The sequence below is a fragment of the Thamnophis sirtalis genome, unplaced genomic scaffold (assembly GCF_051295495.1).
Source record: "Thamnophis sirtalis isolate CommonGarterSnake01/CBP01778 unplaced genomic scaffold, rThaSir2_p1.2 scaffold_3, whole genome shotgun sequence".
In the NCBI taxonomy this organism is placed as follows: domain Eukaryota; kingdom Metazoa; phylum Chordata; class Lepidosauria; order Squamata; family Natricidae; genus Thamnophis; species Thamnophis sirtalis.
In genome coordinates this window covers 80,013,927-80,037,399 of record NW_028261383.1, presented here as the reverse complement: position 1 = coordinate 80,037,399, position 23,473 = coordinate 80,013,927, and the positions used below count along the sequence as shown (strand labels likewise).

At 38.8% G+C, this 23,473-nt stretch overlaps 1 protein-coding gene across 2 annotated transcripts in view; it reads right to left on the bottom strand.

Annotated features, from left to right (window-relative positions):
• Nucleotides 1-23,473, bottom strand: part of RNF123 (ring finger protein 123) — a 98,780-nt gene that overhangs the window by 47,926 nt on the left and 27,381 nt on the right. For both annotated transcript variants that reach the window (XM_087709283.1, XM_087709285.1), the window contains exons 16-31: nt 23,188-23,305; nt 22,608-22,707; nt 21,881-21,942; nt 20,732-20,803; nt 18,285-18,405; nt 17,457-17,558; nt 13,982-14,088; nt 12,606-12,798; nt 11,684-11,829; nt 10,983-11,066; nt 9,815-9,922; nt 8,430-8,607; nt 6,449-6,523; nt 5,819-5,906; nt 5,513-5,600; nt 5,236-5,320 (exon numbers count right to left, since the gene is read on the bottom strand). In XM_087709283.1, coding sequence (XP_087565409.1) covers nt 5,236-5,320; nt 5,513-5,600; nt 5,819-5,906; nt 6,449-6,523; nt 8,430-8,607; nt 9,815-9,922; nt 10,983-11,066; nt 11,684-11,829; nt 12,606-12,798; nt 13,982-14,088; nt 17,457-17,558; nt 18,285-18,405; nt 20,732-20,803; nt 21,881-21,942; nt 22,608-22,707; nt 23,188-23,305 — 1,727 coding nt within the window. The remainder of the gene's footprint in view (nt 1-5,235; nt 5,321-5,512; nt 5,601-5,818; nt 5,907-6,448; nt 6,524-8,429; nt 8,608-9,814; nt 9,923-10,982; nt 11,067-11,683; nt 11,830-12,605; nt 12,799-13,981; nt 14,089-17,456; nt 17,559-18,284; nt 18,406-20,731; nt 20,804-21,880; nt 21,943-22,607; nt 22,708-23,187; nt 23,306-23,473) is intronic.

Sequence of the window (23,473 nt, the reverse complement as noted above, 5' to 3'; positions counted from 1 at the left end):
ACTTCCTAATGATGAAACTTTCTCCGTCACTGCAGGTTTTCGGTATGCAGAGAAGGCTAAAACTTACATAATGCCCTTGCAGCAAATCTGGAGGGATATTTTTAATCACTCTGATTTAAAGAGGAAAGTCCCAGTTTGAAGCATTCATGTTCTCTCAAAATGTGGCGTCTAAATGAAGCTTGGGCAATCAGTATGGTCAGTTGCTCTTAATCTCCCCTAACTTTATAAGTTCAGTTTTTGTATGTTTTTAAGTAGATTTGAACAATGAGTACATGGGGAATATAAACTTGCATGGAAATGGGTAAAGCCGTTAAGTAATAGCCGTGTGCTACGTTTCTTATCTGTAGGAGTATTCTGTTGAAAGGCTTCACTTCTCCCCCTTCTCCATTTCCATGGCTCCCCTAAGTAATTTATAAAGCTGGCTAAAACTTTAGCTTTCTTTTGCAGGTCTTCTTCGCAGAGGGTTATATATTGTGGTAAGGTCACATTATGGAATCATATAAATTGTAGTTATAAACAAATGAGCAAATATTTAACTGTTTTTAAAAAAGGAAAGACAGGAAGTCATAAATCGGGGGGGGGGGGGAATTCAGTCTATTCTTGGATCCTGACATCAAGGCTACAAACACTGCACGTTGAAAAAGGCTGTTGCGGTCCATGAAGCAGAGCTGAAAAAGCAACTGAAAAAGAATTTCAAGTGACTGCTTCTACATTACTCTTCTCTCCTTGCAGTGTTAGAAAACTTAAGAGCAAGCAGAAATTGAGTCAAATCATACACTTTTAGAACATGCTAATGGTCAACTTTGATGAAAGAGACACCCGCTGGGCAGCTGACGGGAGCTCTTACAGCTCTATGCTTTTCTTTCTATTTTCCAAACATTCTTCTACAGGTTTTAGAAATATAAAGAAAGAAAATCAGTACTGAGGAAGCATTCTCTATTGCAAAGTATAGAAATGTATAATGTTTCCCCAAGTATAAAGGCAATTTGGTAATGATATTCCTTCTAAATAAATTGCAGCATTCATACTTTGCTACTATTATTATTGCCACTGCTCCAAAGGTTCAAGGTACACAAACAGTACTCCTGTCTTCAACTTTATACCCACATTAACCCATGAAGTAATTTGCTTTAGAGATAATGAGTGGCTCAAAACTTCAGTAAGCTTCTATGGCTAAATTTGAGTCTTGATCTCTCCACAATCTAACTGGGTTCAGACTGGTGCAATCACCTCTCTTAACTAAATGTAACTCACAAAATGCTGCACGTATTAGACACTGCCTATTTGCAGTTCAACTGACAAGCAACCATTGTGACAGGAACTCTTTAAAACTTTCCCAGCAATCCCCAGTTCCAAAACTCAGACAGGATGAAAGAACTACCTAATGAAGAACTGTAAGAGAGAGAATCAAGTAAGTGCACAAGTATTAAGCACAGAATTTTACTAGCATGTCTCTTGGGTGTTATTTTTTTTCTTTACACAGGGCCAGGTCATCTGTTGTCAAAGCTATCAAAAAATTCCCTATCAGGAAATGTACATAAACTGTCCCTCAATAAATAAATTTGTGATCAAAAGACTGAAAAATCCAAGAAAATGTTAATCGGCGTTATGCTTTGAGGAAGTGAAAGTACGGTACTTTAAAAGCACATGAACAATCCAACCAGGCAGAAAGACCTGAAGTTTTTCAAATTCAGAAATCCCATACCAAGGTAAGAGCCAGAGGACACCTGACCTTCTGCAGTTGCCTATATCCTCTTTCTCCTTGCACGTAAGAAAGACTTTGGGGAGATGGAGAAGGCCATTCCCTTTGGGGCTAAATTAGGCCATCTCCTTTCAATTAATTTGGTATTAATAATTCAATACTGTACACCTCAAAATAGCAGAGAGAAGTATCAGTAGCATGAGGATCTAATGGCCTGCCTTAGATCTTTTGGAGCCTCCCAGAGAAACAAATACGGAACTGTCAGTTTGTCAGCAACAACAGGAGGGGGCAAAAATGCACCATGCCCCAGGAGGTTTCACAAGCTCAAGGCAGGGATGGAGCACCACAATAGCCTCAGCAAAGCCCACTAACCTACGCATCTGAGTCTGAATTGGACATGACTTCGATGAGAAGTAACTATACCTTCTGATCCTTCCTGTTCTGTCTTTGCTGGAGGAGAATTTTAAGAAAAAAAGGGGGCCAGGAAAGAATAAAAATGAAGAGGACAGTAAATAGCAAGGTTATAAGGGGAATGCGCAATGGATAGAGCACAGGCAACAGCCATATATGCCTGCTATGCACTCAGAAACTGCCCTCCAGTTAAAAGCATGTATATTCATTCACCTTGATGCATGTCATCACCATAAACATTAATACAACTTTTAGGGCCATCATTCAGGATATCCAATCACATTGTCTTACCCTCCTACTCTAGTTTCCAAAGGCTGAGCCTCTTTTACAACTGCCCACTTGTCTAAAGCAAAGCAAAGAGAAGAGAGATCTTGCTGAAGGACCCTTTTTACCATTGAAAAAATAACAGCAAAGTTAATAAAAGAAATAACGCCTAGGTCCAAGAAATAAAGAAATTATGGTATACAGATGAAAAATGCTGATTTTTTTTTAGAGAGAGTAATTGGATATTACTGCTGCCATTTTCTCCTGAGCTGCAAGATAAATAATTTTTAACCTTGCTTTATATGATTTCTGTGAATGACTGTAAGAAGAATTATGCCTCAGATACTGTACATAAAGGAGAGAAATCATTACTCTTTTCATTAGCTCAAATACTCTTATCAAATGCACAGATGTGTTTGTATGCTCAGACTTGGAAACAGCCACTTAGACCATTAAGCCAGTCCCTTCTCAGTGCAGTTTGAGTGAGTGAAGTTGGGTTGCTATCTGCACTTTGGAAAAGCAGCTGCAGGCAGGCAGAAACTTTATCTAGCCCACTTCCCTCATACAGTTTATACATTCATGCACAACTTTATTCCCAGGCATCCAAGCTGGTGTTGCAGATGCTTGTGATAATTGAGCTATACTTTGACATTTTCCAAGAACATGCTGGTGTCCAGAAGCAGCCTCAACCCACCCAGGTTTTTAGCTTAGAAAAGCAGACACTAAGTGAGGAGGGAGGGGGTTTGTAGCAGGAAAGATGATAAGCAAAGGCATACAGACGGGGAAGTGGGGAAGTGGAGGTGACGTCTGGAGATTGGCAGCAATTTACAAGCGGTCAAGAGGGGACTATTACTCAACTGCCAGGACCACAAGCTATGGCGAGCAGCATATCCTGGGGGAAGTCCTGCCTGGAGGTTGGAGCTTTGCCTGGAGCTCAGGAGCAACTAAAAAAGGAGCAACCACACTGAAGCAGCACCTCATCCCAATGTTTAGAAAAAAAGCAAAGGTGGTATGCTACTTTACAGAGTTTGAGACTTTTGTTTGAATTGAGCATAAAAGGCTGAGCATTAAAGACATCTTTATATGGCAAATCACCTTGCAAGTCCTAGAAGGATTATATACAGTGTAGGAATCCCAACAGAAAACATTCTGGTCAGATAGCTCTCTTGTTTTAACAGACCTAACAAAGCACAGCCTATCATTTCTCTGTCAAATTGCTATTAGTATGTTTGCTTTAGTAACATTCAACCAGAATGTGTCCATACTATGGGTTAAATCTATAATTTCATGTCCTGAATGCTGTAGGCATAAAGAGCAGGTTTTGGCCTTACAGACTGCAATCAAATTATCCCTCCATATATATTTTCTCAAGGCTAAACATTCCCAATTCCTAAAACCTTGGCTTCTCAGCATCATCAAGTTTGCAGCCAAATCTAAAACCTGAAGGAATTTATTTTTTTGTTAACACAATAACAACCTATATCAACCTAATCTCACAAGTGTGATTCAAGTAAGCAGAGAATAATACAGTCCTTCCAAATTAAATTAGCAACTATTAAAATAGAAAATTAGATTGATGTCGAATAGCTCTTTATAGCATGCTTCTGGTTTGCTATAAAAGAGAAACCAAAGCTCCCCCTACAGCTTGTAACTACAATTTCTCAAACTTCCAAAGAACTTTTGCAAAATAGTCCTAAATGTGGTAATTATGGGAGAATAGCCTTAGTTTAGAACACCATGTGATAAAGGAAGAAAAGAAAGAACTTTTATATAATATTAATCTATTGTCTAAGTGCATGACAGAATTACATGTGATAAAGGCCATTTCCTTAAAGGGGGTAGGGATGGGCACAGCCTTCTAGCATTCCTAATGAAGACTTGCCCCAAACAATCTTAGTCTTTTACATTCATTTAATGTTACTGTTTAATTTATAATCTTGGGAAAATCAAAAAAATGTTTTACACTTTGCCCACCTATATTTGCTCTGATCGTATTCCACCACTAAACTACACTAATTTTAAGGCTGTATGTGGTGACATGCTAAAAACTATGGAGGGAATGATAGTTACTGAGGTCTTCTTAAAGTGTTAGAAGCAAAATAGAAAAAAAGGGAGTTGAACAGGAGGACAAACAGTTTAAAAAAATACTACAATTATCTTCTCTCTTGCTAATCTAAACATGTCAAAAAATAGCATGCTAATCTGTTTTTCCCAGTTGACCAAAAGAAGGGTATGGAAACTGGCACTCAGGCAGAGCCAAACTTTCCTCCTTGTTGTTACTTTATGTTCTGCACATTTTGTATTTCTAAAGTTCAGAAAAACTGACACATCATATATCTGCTCACTTCTAAAGACAAGCAAAATTGTAGCCTCTCAGTAGTTTAACCTCCATGGAGACCAAAGAAAACTCCATAGCATTAGGACGAAGCAAATGTTCTCACCACACCATAAATGTCTCCCTCAAAGTTCTAAGATTCACATCATCAAACTGCTTTCTTGGCAATTTTGTCTGAACCAGAGGAAAGGCAGAAAGTATTGGCTTTGCCACCCAATAAACATGACCATGTTTGATCACATGGTGCAAGCTGATCTGGGAACAGCACAAATGCCACGAAGAAGGAAGGGCTTCAGCCAGAATAAGAGACAACATATCTAGACTACTAAACATCATGAGTTACCAGTTGTCAAACCTGCTTGGCAATGGCAGTTAAACCTCTGTAGTAACAGATAAAGTGCCAGAATGTGGCATAACTGTAATAATATTCATACCAGAAAACTGTTTTCTCTTGCTACTAGAACCAACAATTGACCAGAAAGGGGGGAAAGCAACACTTTCCTGTTCCCAATTCCCCACTCACTTTGCAAGCTTGGCAGATTGGCATCTTCTGGTTTGGTTTTCAGCAAATGAGGAAGCCGTGTGTACCTGTATCCAAATCCACAGCCCTAGAGGGAAAGTGGGGAGGGGGGAAAAGGATGCTTGGTTCCATTACTTTTCACAAGAAAATCTGAGACTCTCTCACCAGAAATAAGTGTGTGCAAACAGTAATAGGAGAATTCATGCAAAGGGCACCTGCTGGTTTTAGCAACCTGACCCTGCTAAACCAGCTGAGAAATAAAGAAAGAATCTATCCTTACACGCCACAGTCGTACAAGAATCCAGTTAGTCTGTGCCCAAGGTCTTTGCTCATATGGGGCCAGCAGATTCCTCATCATGGATATTCGTCTGCCAAAATAAGACAAGCAATCAGCTCCTCAACAGGGGGAGAGAAATACAAGGCAGGGAAGAAGTAGAAATGAAATGCAAAAAAGTAGAAGAGGCCATTTTCATGCATGCAAGAACCATAGGGAGTTACAAAACTTGTGCCTAACTTAAGGAAGAAAAGAGGCAACTTGTTTTAGGACATACAATTTTATTCAGGGAAGAAATAACCAAACACTTACTGATCTTCTGGAATTCTCTCTACAGCCTGAAGTGAGTGGGGATAGCAAACGTAGCTGGCTAATGCTTGCATTAGGGAGTCTCTAATGTCTGAATATAAAAATAACACAGAATTTTAATGAGACAGAAAATCTAACTGTAACTCTGGCTACGAGAATGCATTTTTACTGAAATAATGGTAGACAAGAAATCAAGACAAAGGGATAAACAAGAGGTAAATGATTTCATTCTGCATTAGACTGAAATTCTATCAATAAAAGAAACAATGCCCCCATTGCTATTCCCAAAATGACAACAGGAAATCAGAGAACATTCAATAACGATGAATTTAGTCTGCAGTTTTTATTCTCCACCGTCCATCATGGACATCCTACTGAGCTTCAGATCACCTACAGTGTCCTTTTCAAAGCCTAAGTAAGAATCTCTGATAAAAATTACCTCTCCCATCCCAGAAAGAAAGAGGAGATCACAAAAAGAGATCAAAAAGAGGGGGGGGGGGAGAAACAAGTGGTTCCACCCAGGTTTGTTTTCGATTCTCCCTACTATTTCTATCACTGTCACTAATCAATTGGGATATAGTTCCCCACTCCCCACTAGCACTTAAGACATCCCATAAAAGAAAAGCGACCTACCTGTGCCTACAATTCTTGGGTCAGCAAAATGCTTGGCTAAAATGGCAGCGAGGCGCATCAAGGTATCTTCATAGCCTGAAAAGAAGTTCAGAATACTAAAGACCGCAAATGCATAGAAAATTTCTGCACCTACATTTTCACCAGTACAATAGAACAGATGTCTACAATTAGCTTTTTTATTTATGTCTTTGTTTTGAATTCCTGGGAAACAAACCAGAAATCCAGCTTGTCATGATTAAAACAAAAAGAAAGGAGGGCGCGCGCGCAGCTGCTTCCCGCTCTTTCTAGCCTCACAGCCCCGAAAAGCGCGCAAAGGTTCCAACCGTCACCGCTGTTGCCGGGCAGAATGGAGCAGCTGAGGGATCCCTAGCAATACGGCCTGCAGGCTTCAGAGCCTTCTCTGGGGCTTCTTTTCGCCTGGAACGCCCCTGTCCTGGCTAGGGAAATCGCACACCCTACTAGCCACTCCTGCCGCTCGCCAGCATCCGCTGGGCGAGCTTTCGCAATCCTCTGGAGCGCTTGCGACCAGCAGCAACAGGGAAAGCCTGGTAGCCCTTTTAAAGCGACAGAAACCTCAATGGAGGCAAATTTGACAGTTCTTACAGTAGATGTAATTTTCTCTATCTGAGAATCCAAACGTGGTCCAAAGTGGGAAACTTTCCAGCCTATCTGACCTTAGACTGGAGCTCTCCCAAAAACAGTCCTAACGGGCGGACTGGGTTTTCGAACTGAATATGCAGAGGCAAAGGGAGGCGTGGTCAACCAAAAACATCACTCAGTCCAAGGGCAGATAGGCTGTGTTAACCCAGCATTGGACTCTCCAAGCAGTGCACTGGAGAAATAATACTTGACAACAAACATTCAAGTGAGAATTTCAGCTATCCCGTGTGTTAGATTGTGAAAATGGTTACACTTGTTACTCCAAAACTGGGGTGAAATACAAAGAAGAACATTAAGGCAGAGGAACGCATACAAGACATTGAAAATGGGAACATCAAATAGAATCCAGAACAATCTGTCCAAATTATCTTGCGTTAATTAATCTCAAGGCCCAGAGTGCATAAAAAATTCCAATCTACAGTAGTCTGTGGTGAGAGATATCTCTACATACTGTAGCATTTGATAAGCAGGGAGGTAAATTTTACATTAATTCCTAACTGCAGAAAACATGACAGAATCCAAAATCAAGGAGGAAAGACATTTGTAAAAAGTGAACAAAAAGAAACTTTTTCCAGTTCTAGAAAGGAAATAACCTTAAGATTTTTTTAATGTCTTTCTCCATTTCAATAATGGGAAACAAAGAAAAAGTTCCGAGGAAAAGAAATCCATATTTATTAAGCCTATTTTTTATCACCTTTCCTTCTTCTCAGGAAGGGATAGGAGGTAACTTTTATTTACTTATTTAAGTGAAAATAAATAAGGAAAATATTATCAGACCCAGAATTTTGGAATGGCATTACCTCCGTAACTTGTATGTTGCATAAGAAACATAGGACACCTCAGATGGCTGAGAAAATATCATTGCCCTATCATACAAACCTCTGTCATATTGTCTGCTTATCAATAATAATAATAGTGACTTCCAGCACCTCTGGGTGGTTTATAAATTGTTAAACATGTTTAAAAAGAAGGGAAAAAAACCAAGGAAACAAAAAATAATTAAGATTGCAGAGACAGCAAAATTGTATAGGGAAAAAGAAGCACAGAGGGTTTCAATCACTCTCACCAAAGGCTTAGTCAAAGAACCAGGTAATCAGAGCCTTCAAAACACCATAAGACAGGCTCTTTGAATCTCAGGAGAACCTTCATTCCATTTCCATAAGGGTAATTTAACACAGGTGTGTTTATTTTAGCAGGAAAAAAGCTTGTTGGCAAAAATGAAGTTGGTGCCAGATGCCAGATTCTGTATTCTCGTGTTTTTCTTACCCATGCTGGATTCTGCATGCAAAATATAAACATCCCTGCTTAAAGATATCGTCACCTGGAAGTTCTTCCATGCTGTTTACAGGACTGAAGTAGTTCTTCAGAGCGCTGTAGCTATTCATTGCTACACTCAGGTAAAACTCAGGCATGAATGCGAAGAGGGAGCCAATTCTGTCTCCATGTTCAATTGTACGAATGCACACCCGTAACAACCAGTATATATCTTGCATCTTCTCCTGTGGAGGGGGAATTCTGAGTTAATTTGTACTTCAAGTGGCAGAAAAAGTATATATGCAAAAGATTAGAACTAATTTGGTGTTGTACATTAGACTACAAACTGGGAGACCATGAGTTCTGGTCTTGCCTTAGCCAGCCGGTGCTCTTGGGCCAAACATTCTCTCCTAGCCCAGGGATAGACGCAAGGGAAAATATCCCTTTCAAAAAACCTTGCCAAAAAACCGCAGGGATTAATTCGGGCAATCACCAGGAATTAACTCTAACTTGAAAACACATATACACGCAAAAAGATTAGAACGTTTTTATAAGTTAAATATGTATCCATCTAATGGGGTCATAGGTGACCAAGAATGCCAGGTAGGCATGAGAGAGACTGGTGGAGAGACTGAGCACCCCACTCCCTCTAATCCAGCTCACTTACTTTTCATGCTAATCACTGAGCAAAAAAAATCTTTACTTCCACAGCCAGCACAGAGATGAAATAAAAGAGGGAAGGAAACGGAATGATTAGTCTCTCATCTACCAGCTGGTTGGTTGAAGTCACCTTTTTATTACTTTGTTAATGGGGAATCCGTAGCCAGCTTGAATTTGAAAACTTCAAACTCTAAGTAGCCTGTTACTGTTTTTTTTCTGCTAACAAGTCACATTTATGATATTTATGGCATTTATACAAATCTGGATTGATATAATTGTAACTTTTAAAGTAATAGAAGCGTTCAAGAATATCCTATAGCAATAGCAATAGCAATAGTAATAGCAGTTCAACTTATATACCGCTTCATAGAGCTTTCAGCCCTCTCTAAGCGGTTTACAGAGTCAGTATATCACCCCCACAGTCTGGGTCCTCATTTTACCCACCTCGGAAGGATGGAAGGCTGAGTCAACCTTTGAGCCGGTGAGATTTGAACCGCCGAACTGCAGTTAGCAGTTAGCTGAAGTGGCCTGCAGTACTGCACTCTAACCACTGCGCCACCTCAGCTCTATCCTACATTAAAACCTTCTGGTTAAACTAAATGAAAAAAGCAGTTCATTTTTAATGTGCACAATTATTTCATAATATAAACTCTATAGATAATTTTGCAGGAATAAAGTGTGTAAACACAGGAAAGAATAGTAGAACTTCTCTTACTTTCTTTACACTAGAATTGGACTATCTGGGCCAGATTTAACCATGGCATTCTAGAATTAAAGTGCATTCTCTCTCACCTTTGAATAAATAGTAACATTGATCCAAGCAAGTCGGCGACTCAAGTGATTCAGCTTCTCAGAAAAAACTTTTTGACTCTTCAGTAATTCTTCACAGATATCTCTTCTCTGAATTGAAAACAGAAGAAGCAATATTTTTTCCGGTTTTCAAGATTACACATACACTATAATTCCCCAGGTACTGAGGGCAGGCCATTAGTGTTTTTATTTGCCTCAATGTGGTTTTAGTTGGTGTTTGTTCACCGCCTACATTTTCTTAAATAGATGGGCAGCTAGAAAAAAATAGATACTCACAGCTCTTAGTAAGATATATAGGACGTGTTTATTGATTTATTAAGATCCTATAGCTTTGAGTATATATCTGGCACATATATCAGGCTGATAAGATGCAGAGGCCAACAGTATGTTGGCTTATAAGGTAGTCTTTAAAATTGGGCTTTGGATGTATTTGTGGCACAATGGCAAAGAAAAAAAAAGAATTCTCAGTATGACTGGGACAATCATCAACAGCAGAGGAACAAGCAGTCAAGAAATATACTGCAACCTATCACTTGGTGCAGCAGCTAAGGTGGCCTTGAAAAAGATATTCAAGTGCCATGACATATCTATACCTACGAAGATCAGAATAGTACAGGTCCGGGATGGCGAACCTATGGCACACGTGCCACAGGTGACACGTGGAGCCATTTGTCAAGATATGTGAGGCATTGCCCTGTTAGCAGGCCAGCACACACGCGTGCTGGCAAGATGATTTTAGCCTTTTTTTGAGGCCATTTTTCATCCCCCCCAGGCTCCAGAGGCTTTATAGGAGCCTGGGGAGGGTGAAAGCAGTCTCCACCACCACCCTCCAGAGGCCCTCTGGAGGCTTCAGGAGCTTCCCTGAAGCCTCCAGAGTACAAAAAAACGGCTCTACGAGCAAACCGGAAGTCACTTCCCCCCGCTTTTGGCATGCGAGTCAAAAAAGGTTCGCCATTACTGGACTTCCGATTTCCTCATAGAGCCAGTTTAAGCCCTTCGTAGCCTTCAAGGACCTTCCGGAGGCTTCCTTGAAGGCTCCGGAGGAGAAAAATGACCCTACGAGCAAACCGGAAGCATTATTCTTAGAGAAATGATATACACTTTTCCCAAAGAACAAACTGGAAAGGCAGCACAGAGAAGAGTTTCTTACCCTTTCTGGGCATCGGCTGATCTTTTCTTCAGTATCTTTCAATGCCATAGCATACTCATTCACATCATCAGACACACCTACCATCTGAAATACAATTAAATGTCAGTAATACCAGCTAAATATTTATTAACGCATTCAAGGAAAAGGTGGGATAATTACCAAAGGTAAAACAAAAATGCTGAACGTGATCAGAGCGGCAACATCAATATTTTGGAATTCCCAGCACCAATTCTTACTAGTGCAAAATTAATATTTTGAGGCGAGAACTGCAAATCAGTGACAGACCTCTCTTGATGACAGGGTGCTGCCAACAGCAATAAAACAATATGCTGGAGAATGCTCTCTAGCAGAGTGACTTCCTCCATCTGCTACTTTCTCACTTGAAACCCTACTTGCCTTTGAATCATTTTCTACTAGCCAGGTTTGTTTCTAGTCTTGGAGCTTAAGATCCTCTGCAGCTTCTGCTTCTCAAATGAAAAATATCAGATATCTATGGTTTTATTGATTCTTGGTGACCAAGGACATCAAAGAACATGGAACTGTCACCGTAACATGAGGCAAAAAGTAGGTGAACCATTATTACAAATCTAGCACTTCCCACCCTTTCCCAATGGATCCTCGTTTCTTTATTAAGTGAATTCTCATCCCAGTTCTAAGCGTGAGACACAATTAGTAACCCCACTAAAATGAATCCTGCTCACCTTACCAAGCTGCTGATGCACGCTGAGGTTGTACATCATGACGATTCCGTCCAAGATTTCCAGGAGAGAATTCTTGGTTATTGGTTGATCTGGCTCTTCTGTAGGTTTCCCCAATAGAAGACCCTCATTTCCACGGCTACCTTCAACTGTCATAAAAAAACAAAGAAGAGTTTCTAAGCAAGCCACTGCTAAGCATAAGAATCTGTTAATTGTGAAAAAAAGGATCTATACTTTTCTGAATGGAAATGTTGATATTTTAATCATGAATTTCATTCATGCTACATTAAAACTAAATCTAAATCGAAAAAAAGTCTGCAGTTGTTTTTCATTCTTCCATACACTCCACTCCATTAACTCTTTCTTTTCAACCTGTATTCCAAAGGAATGAACCTTGCCTCTTTCTCTTCAGTTTTGTTAGAATAATTAAATTTCATCAATTTTCTACTCTTTACTTGCTACTCCAAAACCATCTTGTATTCTAGTCATAGGGTTCCTTATAACACATCCACATACCAACTAAAAAGAGGTATAAATCTTGTCCTTCAGCCATGAAACACTCTCCATAACCTACTTTTGACACATTATGCAAACACTCAGCTCTCTTAAAAAAGAAGCTGGGGAAAAATGTAAGAAAAGAGAAGGATGATCAGAGCAAGACGGATTGGCTCAGTTAAAGTGGCAATGATTTGCATCATTAACAAATTTGAAAGAACACATTAGAGCTAGATTGTCATGGAGGTTAAAATCTATGTTGTGGCTAAAAGTTAAAACTTAATGGCACATAACCAATGACTATTGAAAACTTGCTTCCATTTGCAGAGTAATGCATAGCAATTATTTGGAGGGTTTCCCCTCCCTCACCTATATTTTTATACATTTCTTTAGTGCTGTTATTGTCAGAATACAGTTATATATTACTCACTGTCCTCCTCTGTTCGTTGTTCCATGTTCAATGTACGGACTTTAACCTTCTCTATGGAACTTGGTGATCTTCTTGGGGTCATCAGGCTCACAGCTGCAGTACTGAGAAAACGGTTAGCTCGCCCTAAAGTGGGAGAACTGAGCCAGCTGGGCCTGGCCAAGGCTCCCCCAATTGCCAGTGCAGCAGCAGGACGCTGAGAGAGTGAGAGTGAGTGAGTGAGTGAGTGAGTGAGTGAGTGAGAGAGAGAGAGAGAGAGAGAGAGAGAGAAAGGAGGGGAGAGAAAGAGAGAGAGCGGGATGGAGGGAGCGAGACAGAATGAGAATGACAAAGATATCCATTAGTATTTTTTTCAGCTAAAACAATTCATCTCAATTTTTAAAAAAAACAGCTTGAACTCTGCACAAATCTTTGATACTCAAAATAGCTAATCAGAATATTACTATTCACGAAAATACTTTTTAAACATTTTCATCTTAAAATCCAGGAAATATCTGGTGGTCTCATACAGTCAAGCATAACTGGAATAAAGCTACTAGAAAACTATAGTAGGAACGCAATTTGTATTCTCTTCAGTGTATTACCAATAGCAAAGAGTAGTTTGATATTTTTTCTGACAGTGGACCATATTTGGTTTGGTGGGCTTCTTTAAATCTTGTAAGCATCTCAGAGTCACTTATGTGAGATGTATGTTTATATAAATAATGGAAATATATACATACTTTGAAGAATGCATGGTATGACAGGAATCCATTTCTTTGCTTTCTACATCCGGAACACTGGAAACCTAGAAGGATTTCCTATTTTTCCTCTCCTCCCTTTTCCAAAAGATATATCACCATAGAATCTTTTGCAAAAATGTATTCAGCAAACTCCACTTTACTGAAAAAATTCTAACCTGGGATGGGAGTCAGCAAGACTAAAATTAAATCCAAAAGGTTTTTTTTTAAAGGTACATTACCCAGTACCATTACTACTTCCCCTACAAAAGAAGTAGGAGGATGTTTTTGAGAAGAGATGTTATAAATGTTACTCCAGCACTGAAAAAAATCTTCTCATTCTTAGTCAAACGTTATAGTTTGCTTTGCCTTCAGATCTGTTCCCTAATCCAATACCTTTGAGACTGCATATCATATCTGAATGCCTCGTTATGGTTGCATCCTACTGCTATACTACCTCACAATTTGAGAATATAAATTTTTCCTATGTTTTATTTATACTTTATAACTTATAAGGCTACTCATCTCGGGTGTTTTTTCACACCACTTGTTTTCCGCACTACTCAAAACAATTTCTACAAGCTTATCAAGAACCTTTCACTGCTGCTACCAACTTTAATGAAATTTTGACCCATTTTAGGCACCATTTCTAAGGCTCACTTGTGCTGTTGACATTGCCGATTCTTCATCTTCATCAAGATCATCCATTGTCACAGCCTGAAGTTCTGCAGGATCAATTAGAATATTCACCTTTGAGGCCAAATCATCTGTGTGAATAAACAATGCAATGATATTGCCAGTTTTTTGAACACTTTCCTTTTCCTATCTTGCTTTCCCATTTTATTTCCCACCTGAAGAAGGCCAAACAGCAATATAATAAGAAAGCTCTAAATAGGATTTGTATATCACGGATACTTCTCAGTATTAACACCACAGGGGAAGGGCAAAAGAAAATTGAGCCATCCCATGATACTTCTGAATTGACATAATCCTATGCATTTGATTATTTTGCTGTAGTAGATACTAATGCTTGGATGGAATGACCCTAATTGGAGCTTAAATCCTTATTTGGTGCCCACTGGTCTATTTCTTAAATCCCAAAACATCATAGATTTCTCATAACTTATGCAAACCTATCAGAACGTTTAGTATTATAATATCTGCTGTTCCTCTTACTCTACGCCTAGTAATGAGGTGCATTAACAGAGTTAGAAGGGACCTTGCAGGTCATCTACTTCAACCCCCTGCCCAAGCAGGAGACCCTACATCTGCCTCTACCTAGGATCGAACTCACAACCTCCTGTGGTTGAACTGCCGGCCACTCCTAAGTGAAATGCCTCAGGGCTCAGCTCCCTTCCCCATGTTATTTAATATTTCAATAAGACCTGCTAGGACATGTTAACTATCAAGATCCAATCTGGATCAATAACTGGGATCAGGGGTTTAATCTTCCGAGCTTTCGGACTTGTGCTGGAGCCCATCTCAGGAAATTTCTCTAGTAGAATGTTAGCTATCATTGGGGTGAGGAATCATTAATATGTTATAAACATATTAACTAGTTAACATTGCTCTAGCTGGATAAGTAGTGGAGGACCTCACCTGGTATCTGAAAGGTTCAAGATGGCACAAAGCAAGCTAAAACCGAAACCTAGCAAAACACAGGCACTGTTCCAGGCTCCATTTCAACTTTTCTTTGCCTCTAGACAAAGTAAAACTTTCTCGAGGAGCAGGTGCCCAACATAGGAGTTCTCTTGGACTCATGGCTCCTGCTTTAATCAGCATTAGAGGCCATGCCTAGGGAAGCCTCTATCCAACTTTGGCTGGTATGGCCCTTTTTGGAGTGGAAAGTCCTTGATGACAGAGAATCATGCCATCGACACCATGAGGCTAAACCATTATATTGCACTTTGCTTGGGTCTGCATTTGAAAATTACCTCCAAACTGCATAGGGTTCAGAATGCAATTGCACACTTTCTTGTGGGTTCCAATTTTACAAACATTGTGCCAGTTGCCAATAAATACAATTCAAAGAGCATCTGTTAACCAAACAACAACAAAACCCTGCAATGGCCTGGCTGCCTATTATCTGCCCACTCTTTGTGTTCCATTAGGGAAGAGATAATTCAGGTACCCGTCCCCAAACCAGAAGTGAAAGGGGTGGAAGCCTAGTGACAGGTCTTCTCAGAGGTTGCTCGTGTGTAAAGCGATAGCTAATTCCCAGCAATCCAAATGGCCTCCTTCATGTTGAGTTAGGAAGTTACGGAACATTGTTTCATTTTGCAGACATTGTGGACTAAATGGTTACCTTTTTACCCATAGAAGAGAATATTTGTAGCCCTGGATTGACCTTTGGAGTCTATGATGCTCTCTGAGCATGGTTATTTTCATGCAGACTTTTCGTTACCCAACTAAGGTGCACTTCAAATGTTACCTTGTTGGGTAATGAAATGTCTGCAAGAAAACCAAGCTCAGAGAATGCCCAAAGGTTCCACGGATTTTTTAAATGAGTCTTTGGGACAACATGATTTTTGTTATATTTTAGACATTTTAGACATTTTATTAAGATTTATAGGCCGCCCTTCTCCCTGAGGGGACTCAGGGCGGCTTACAATCACAGGGAAAGGGGTGCAATACCAAAAGACAAACAATAAGTGAACAAAATAAAATAATAAAACACAACTTGCATTCAACAGTCAACACTCCAGCGGGTAAATTGGGAACCTATCCCCAGGCCTGCTGGGAGAGCCAGATCTTAAGGGCTGTGCGGAAGGTCTGGATGGTGGTGAGGGTACGAATCTCGACAGGGAGATCGTTCCACAGGGTCGGAGCTGCAACAGAAAAGGCTCTCCTCCGTGTAGTCGCCAGTCGACATTGACTGGCAGATGGAATTCGGAGGAGGCCCAGTCTGTGCGATCTAATCGGTCGGAGGGAGGTAATCGGCAGAAGGCAGTCTCTCAAGTACCCAGATCCACTACCATGGAGTGCTTTAAAGGTGGTCATCAGTACCCTGAAGCGCACCCGGAGATCGACAGGTAGCCAGTGCAGCTCGCGGAGGATGGGTGTAATGTTATATTTTTAACATGCAGAGTTTTAGCCAAACCTTTTATATTTTAGAAGAATTAATACACTGTTTCTGGTCTGGTCTATGTTTTTAAAAATTGTGAATCATCTTAGCATCCTGTGACAGGGTATAAATGACATAGCACACTGTTTTGTCCTTAAAAGGGCAAGGACAGAATCAAAGGGCAACATCCTATCTTTCTAGGTTTTACACATTGAGTCATCTTATATAGCTTATAAGGTAATAATTGCATTAGAATGTTCAATTTAAAATGCAACTAAAGCATCATTTGTATGACTTATTAAAACTATTTTTTTCAGTATCATCCAAAACACATCTGTGCTGAGGGTTGTAATTTAGTGCTTTTGTTAATGAGCCTGAAATAGGAAAATTTCCAAGAATGGCAGGTTGTCATGAAGACTCTCTTTTATTTAGAAGAGCATCTGCAGAATGCTTCAAACTGAATAGCTTCTATTTAAATTTCAAATTTAAATACTGTTTCCAAGAAATATTATGAGCAAAGAGAACATGGCTTCTGATGGTTACGTCAGATGCTCAATTAGCACCTGCCAGTTAATAGTTACTAGTGATATTCTGATCTCAAATTCCTAGCAGTCAACAAATTGAAAATATAACAAGGCTGAAAAAGCATGGAGAACATATTTTTGGAATTCTTCCACCCCTTTATCAGCAGTTCAGTTCTGGATTATGAGATCAGGAGGGAGGGAAGTAGGTTTAAAATGGCAGAGTCACCAATACTTTTAAGATACTGCTTAACTGCTTTTCCCAAAGGGACACATTGGGAGAATGTTTTTGGATTTTTTTTTTTCTCTTCAGCTCCAAGTCACATCTGCACTTTCTTCTTCTTCTTTTTTCTTTTTTAGTGTCTTTCCACACCAAACTTGCTCCTATTGGTTCAGAGAAAACTATCCCACTAATGGATAGATAAGAGCATTTGAAATTAAACCCACATATTTTGTATATTAAAAATAAACAATATTTTTATTTATAAAAAATTATAAATATTATTTATTTTTAATTAAATGCACATAATGTGTCAAACAAGTCACTTGCCTTTCAGAGTTTTCTTGAGGTGAGATAAGAGCCCCCCAAGACGCTGAAGATCAAAATAATCCACTTTCCCATTATAAAAGAGCTGAGGGGGAACATAAGCATCTGCATAAAATAGACAGGCATGTTATCTAGGGTGAAGAAACTAGTATTTTTGATAATAAATAACTGAGGTGATTATGAATTACATATAGATTTTTAAGACATGTTTTTGAATGCAACTTAAAAAAAGCAATCTAAGTTACAACTGCAGAATGAAATATATACATTGAGATAGTAGATTCCTACGGCTTTAAAACAGAAATATATCACATATATCAGAGGGTTGCAAAAATTAGAAAAGGGAGCAGTGTAAATTCAGTAAATAATGTTTACGAAATATATTAATTCTTTTCACAAGAGGCAACTTTCAAGAGCTAACTTTTTAAGATTATGTACAAATATCTGATTTAAAGTACAGTAAATACAGTTTGGTACAGTTCATGTCTCAGAGCCTGTGCTAATTTTGGCCAACATGGATTTACTTTCAACTTTGCCTCGTACTCTATTTTAACTGTTCTCCTCCTCTCTCTTTGAGTAAGCAGTTTCATTGTGAGAAGAGGGAATGTCAGCACTTTTTAAAATGATAATCTTTCTGAACATTAACTATGATCCTCCAAATATGATAATCTAATTTGTAATTTTGGGATTTAAAAAAATCAAGGATATCTTATCACACCACTCCAGAATCCTTTAAAAGAAATTAGTTTTAGCTGAAAAGCCCATTCTTCAACTTTCAGTCATATACCAATATAGATGCTGTCATATTTTTCAAAGATGAGGGCATTTTACCTTCACTATACAGTGCTGGTGCATTCTTCATCTTATGTTCATCCCAATAATGTCTCAAGGCTGCTATGAGTCGATGCAAGAAACACACCATATATTCTGGAGGACATAACACGGTCAGATTCTAAAGGCAAAAAAAGTGCAACAGTCCTCTGCAGTTAACCTAACAGTTTCAGGAGTAATGCTAGATATCTCAATTCACTTAAATATGCGTGATGCATATTGCCCTTCATTTTTGCATTTCCACAAGCATATTGATGGGATATGTCCATAGTGATTTGTGCCTATTTTCCCACAAAAAATAGCTTCTCTTTTTATTTGAAGCAGAGGAATTGTGTACATCAGAACAAGGAATGGGGGAAGGGGGCGGTGACAAAACATCTTAGCAAGAGTATAAAAAAATACAGTATTTCTTGTAATATGGTATCATAACATACTGCTCTCAGGAAAGACACCATATTGTATTAAAGAGAATCCCTAAGGAACATTCAAGCTCCCCTATATGAACTTTGCTATGAAAAAAAGAAAAAATTCTAAGCAGAAACATTTATTCTTTAACAAATCTCTAACACATCTACCTATATTTCAGAACTTCACATAACAAATGCCAGTCATAACTTTTTTCCCAATGGCAGGAACAGTTGCTGTGTGAAATATTCACCTTAGATTCAACTACTCTAATAACAATTAAGCTTCATTAGCATCTTGATGAACAGTCAATATGTAAAAATATCTCAGGCAGATGAATTATGGAAACTGATGGGTAACACAGAAAATAGAGCTGCACAGAGCACCTTTACAATACAATACAATACAATACAATACAATACAATACAATACAATACAATACAATACCACACAACACAACACAACACAACACAATACCAGAGTTGGAAGGGACCTTGGAGCTCTTCTAGTCCAACCCCCTGCCTAGGCAAGAAACCCTATAACGTTTCAGACAAATGGCTATCCAATATCTTCTTAAAGACTTCCAGTGTTGGGGCATTCACAACTTCTGGAGGCAAGCTGTTCCACTGATTAATTGTTCTAACTGTCAGGAAATTTCTCCTCAGTTCTAAGTTGCTTCTCTCCTTGATTAGTTTCCACCCATTGCTTCTTGTTCTACCCTCAGGTGCCTTGGAAAATAGTTTGACTCCCTCTTCTTTGTGGCAACCCTTGAGATATTGGAACACTGCTATTATGCCCTCCTAGTCCTTCTTTCTCTTAAACTAAACATGCTCAGTTCCTGCAACCGTTCTTCATTTGTTTTAATCTCCAGTCCCCTAATCATCTTTGTTGCTCTTCTCTGCACTCTTTCTAGAGTCTCCACATCTTTTCCACATCGTGGCGACCAAAACTGAATGCAGTATTCCAAGTGTGGCCTTACCAAGGCATTATAAAGTGGTATTAACACGTCACGTGATCTTGATTCTATCCCTCTATTTGTGCAGCCTAGAATTGTGTTGGCCTTTTTGGCAGCTGCTGCACACTGCTGGCTCATACTGTATATACTCGAGTATAAGCCTAGTTTTTCAGCCCACTTTTTGGGCTGAAAAAAGCCGCCTCGGCTTATACTCGAGTCAGTGAAAAATTTGCCCGAAATGGAGGAGAAAAAGGGGCGGGGCCATGCCGCTGGGTGACACTCGTGAATGGCCCAGTGCCCCTGTGAGTTTCCCCTCCCTCTGTGTCAGTTTGCCGCGCAGCGCGCACCGCACCACCCCCCCTCCTCACGTTCTAATGTAATGCAGAGCTGTCTTACGATTCCCCTTCCTCCCCTCCTGCCGCTCTGCAACGATGTCCCACCTCCTCCTTGTTATGGCAAGCAGCCACAGAGCGATGTCCCACCTCCTCTGGCACAGTGATCCAATGATAGGAATCACTGTGCCGTGTGTCATAGGAGGCGGGACATCGCTCCCGCGGCTGCACGGGACATCATCATCACAGCGGGACATCAGCATCATGAGGTGAGTGAAGTATTTCATTGAATACACCGCTAGTTTACTGTTTTTCTTTGAAATAAATATTCAAAAACATTATTGGTATCTATTTTTATTTTTGAAATTTACCGGTAGCTGCTGCATTTCCCACCCTAGGCTTATACTCGAGTCAATAACTTTTCCAGTTTTTGTGGTAAAATTAGGTGCCTCGGCTTATATTCGGGTCGGCCTATACTCGAGTATATACGGTATTTAAATGGTTGTCCACTAGGACTCCAAGATCCCTCTCACAGACTACTATTGAGCAAGGTACCACCTATACTGTACCCATGCATTTCGTTTTTCTTGCCTAAATTTAGAACCTTAGCACAAAACTCATCAGCAAAAAGTTTTAAAGACTGCTAACATGCAAACTAAGGCACAATAATATCGTTGCTATTAGTATACTTCTAAGCAACACAATCAAATGTGCAACAATCGATGAAAAACATAGCAGAATTCTTCTTCACTTACCCCTCGATTGCTGGCATTTTCCTGAAGAAACTTGCGAAATTTATTTAGAAAGATGTATCTGGAAGCTCCTCCCTGAAAAAAATAGAATAACTGATGTAATGGAGTCTCGTGTAAATTATGAAATATTTTAAATTCAGACTGTTTTGTTTCAAATTTGGTCATTTAATGTACAATTTGGCCCTTAAAAAGAAATTTCATATTGTTTTTAAAATATGATAGTTTTAATACTAACAGACTATTTTCTATTGTGGCTTTCTTTTCTTTCTTTTTTAAATGGTAATTGCTTAGAATAATTTGAACTTGAAACTAATCATACACACTTTGTGATATTGTGTTCCAGTTAACATTTATTTTACTAAATTAGCTTCCAGAAAAGTCAGTTCGGAAGTGGGAAGAAAGCTGCAAATCATGGTCATGTGACTTTGTTTTAACAACCATGCATGGTTCACTTAAAGTTTGTTAATTGGGACTGCAATTGTAAATCAGCAGAGTCAGGTGATTTTTCACTTTATGACTGTGGCATTTACAACGAAGCTGCTGATCTCAATAACAGTCATTAACTGAGGATTACCTGTAATTTTAAAAAATCTGAACAGTGACTACATTAAATGATATAAAAATTGAATACTACAAACTAATATTTTTGTATTATTCAACATGATTTCCATCAAGATTCCTTACAAAGAAACAAAATATTTGAAGAGACCTAACTAAAAACACTCACATATTCTGAGCAGCGTGAATTCTTAGCATATTCATTAAATGTTAGAATTTAATATGACACTCTGCAGCCTGAAGTTAATGGTCATATTGAATGGAAAGGGGAAACAACATACTTTAAAGCAAATGTATTACCTGGATGCTAAATCAAGAGTTAGCAAGATACATCCCTGTAAATCAAGTAATATATTAGATTTGTTTAACAAGGTAAAATCTAAGTTCCAGCAATAAGAACTCTTAATATCTTATTAAATTAAGCAATGTTTTATGAAGCTAACAGCAAGGTGTATGGAGCTGCCTGAATATCCATAGCTTTTCCTTCTTAAAATACATGCAAACCACTTTAAGAAAAAAACTACAGTACAACAGCATAAAGCAAGTTTATATTCAGAATTATTGCAGTTATTCAGCTGTTTAAACTGTCCTTACCACACCATGATCTTTATTGTTTAACAACAGCTTCAGTATCTGCACTTGGAGTTCTTCCACCACTACAAAAGAAGAAATAATATAACTCTTAGAAGCATTGGATGAGTCCATCATCATGTTCTATTGAAGAAACCAATAATGAATTTATTCAAGTCTTATATAGAAACTCATAGAGAAAATCAGCCCATTTACATTATTTCATTACTCTCCCAGAAGAGAGTCATCAATAAAACTTCTGGTAGGTTGCTCCTGATAATCTTGAGAAAAATAGAATGTACAAACTTTACAAATAAGTAACTCAAGAGGAGAACTGAGTTGATTAGTACTATATTTGGGAGTATGAAAGCAAACAAAATTGACAGCACTGCAATACCCAGCTTTGGTTTTTACATTTTCTTGTATACTGGGATCAAGCTATGATTTATAGGTATTGAACACAGCCATAGACACCAATATAGGTGTATTAGCTGAAGAACCAGAGCCTTGCATGTGACCTCTAAAAACTTTCATTCTTAATGTGATCAAAAGGGAAAATTATTAAAAATATGACAAATATAATAGCTAGATTTAATGTAATTAACTGAAATGTAAATAATGCAATAAATTCTACTTGTTCTATCCATGCACATATGCCACTCGAATGCCAACGGAAGTCTTCAGCCCATAAAAAGTTGCGTAAGTCTGATCTATAATGCCATGAAAGTCCAAATTTCACAAACCCATGTACCTTCAATGCGTTTTTTAAGCCGCTGGCACCCTCTCTCATATGCTCTCCTTCTCAGCCTCTCTTCAGAACTCTCATTCTTTACTTCTTTCCTCTCTTTGCCCTGCATTTAGGGAGCAACAGGATTATAAATAGTACTCAAAGAAACAAAGCCAATGGAGAATTGAGCTTTTAAAAAAATAAAACATGAACAAAAAAGGGGATGGATAGGAAAAGCTTGGAAACAAGAGCTAAAACAGCTGATAAAGAGACAATAACTGTCCCCCAAAGGTGCTTTTTCAGGAGGCAATTGGATTTTCTTGTTTTTTCTTTTGAAGACAGAGCTGAAGAAGCTTCTTGGATGAGAAGTGAAACAACTTCAAAAGAAAAAAACAAGAAAGTCCAATTACCTCCTGAAAAAGCACCTTTGGGACAACCACAGTCTGGATGACTGAGAATCTCTACAGAAATCCCCCAAAGTACCACACTATCACCTATATAATGTTATTATGTTCAGAATATATCTATATAAAGTCTGAATCACAGGTGTTAAGGCCACTGTGTGATTCCCTAAATCTACTAACTGCAAGATTATATTCTTCACCTCCTTGTTGAAGCGATTTGGCCACCAGGTGGTAGGTATCAATTCCTGTAAGCCAGCCTCCTCCACACGTAAAGGGGACTTGATATAAAAAAATACCACAGAGCGAAGAACGTCAAATCTGGAAGGAGTTAAGGAAATTGGGTGGTAGTTCAAGACAAGTGTATCTGTGAATCTAAGTGAAAAAGAACAACCCTGAAGTTAGTTAAAATAATTCTGCACACCAGAAGTCAGCTCTGTAAGGCATTTGAAATTAAGCTATGCATTGAAATATGCAAATCTTTGGTTT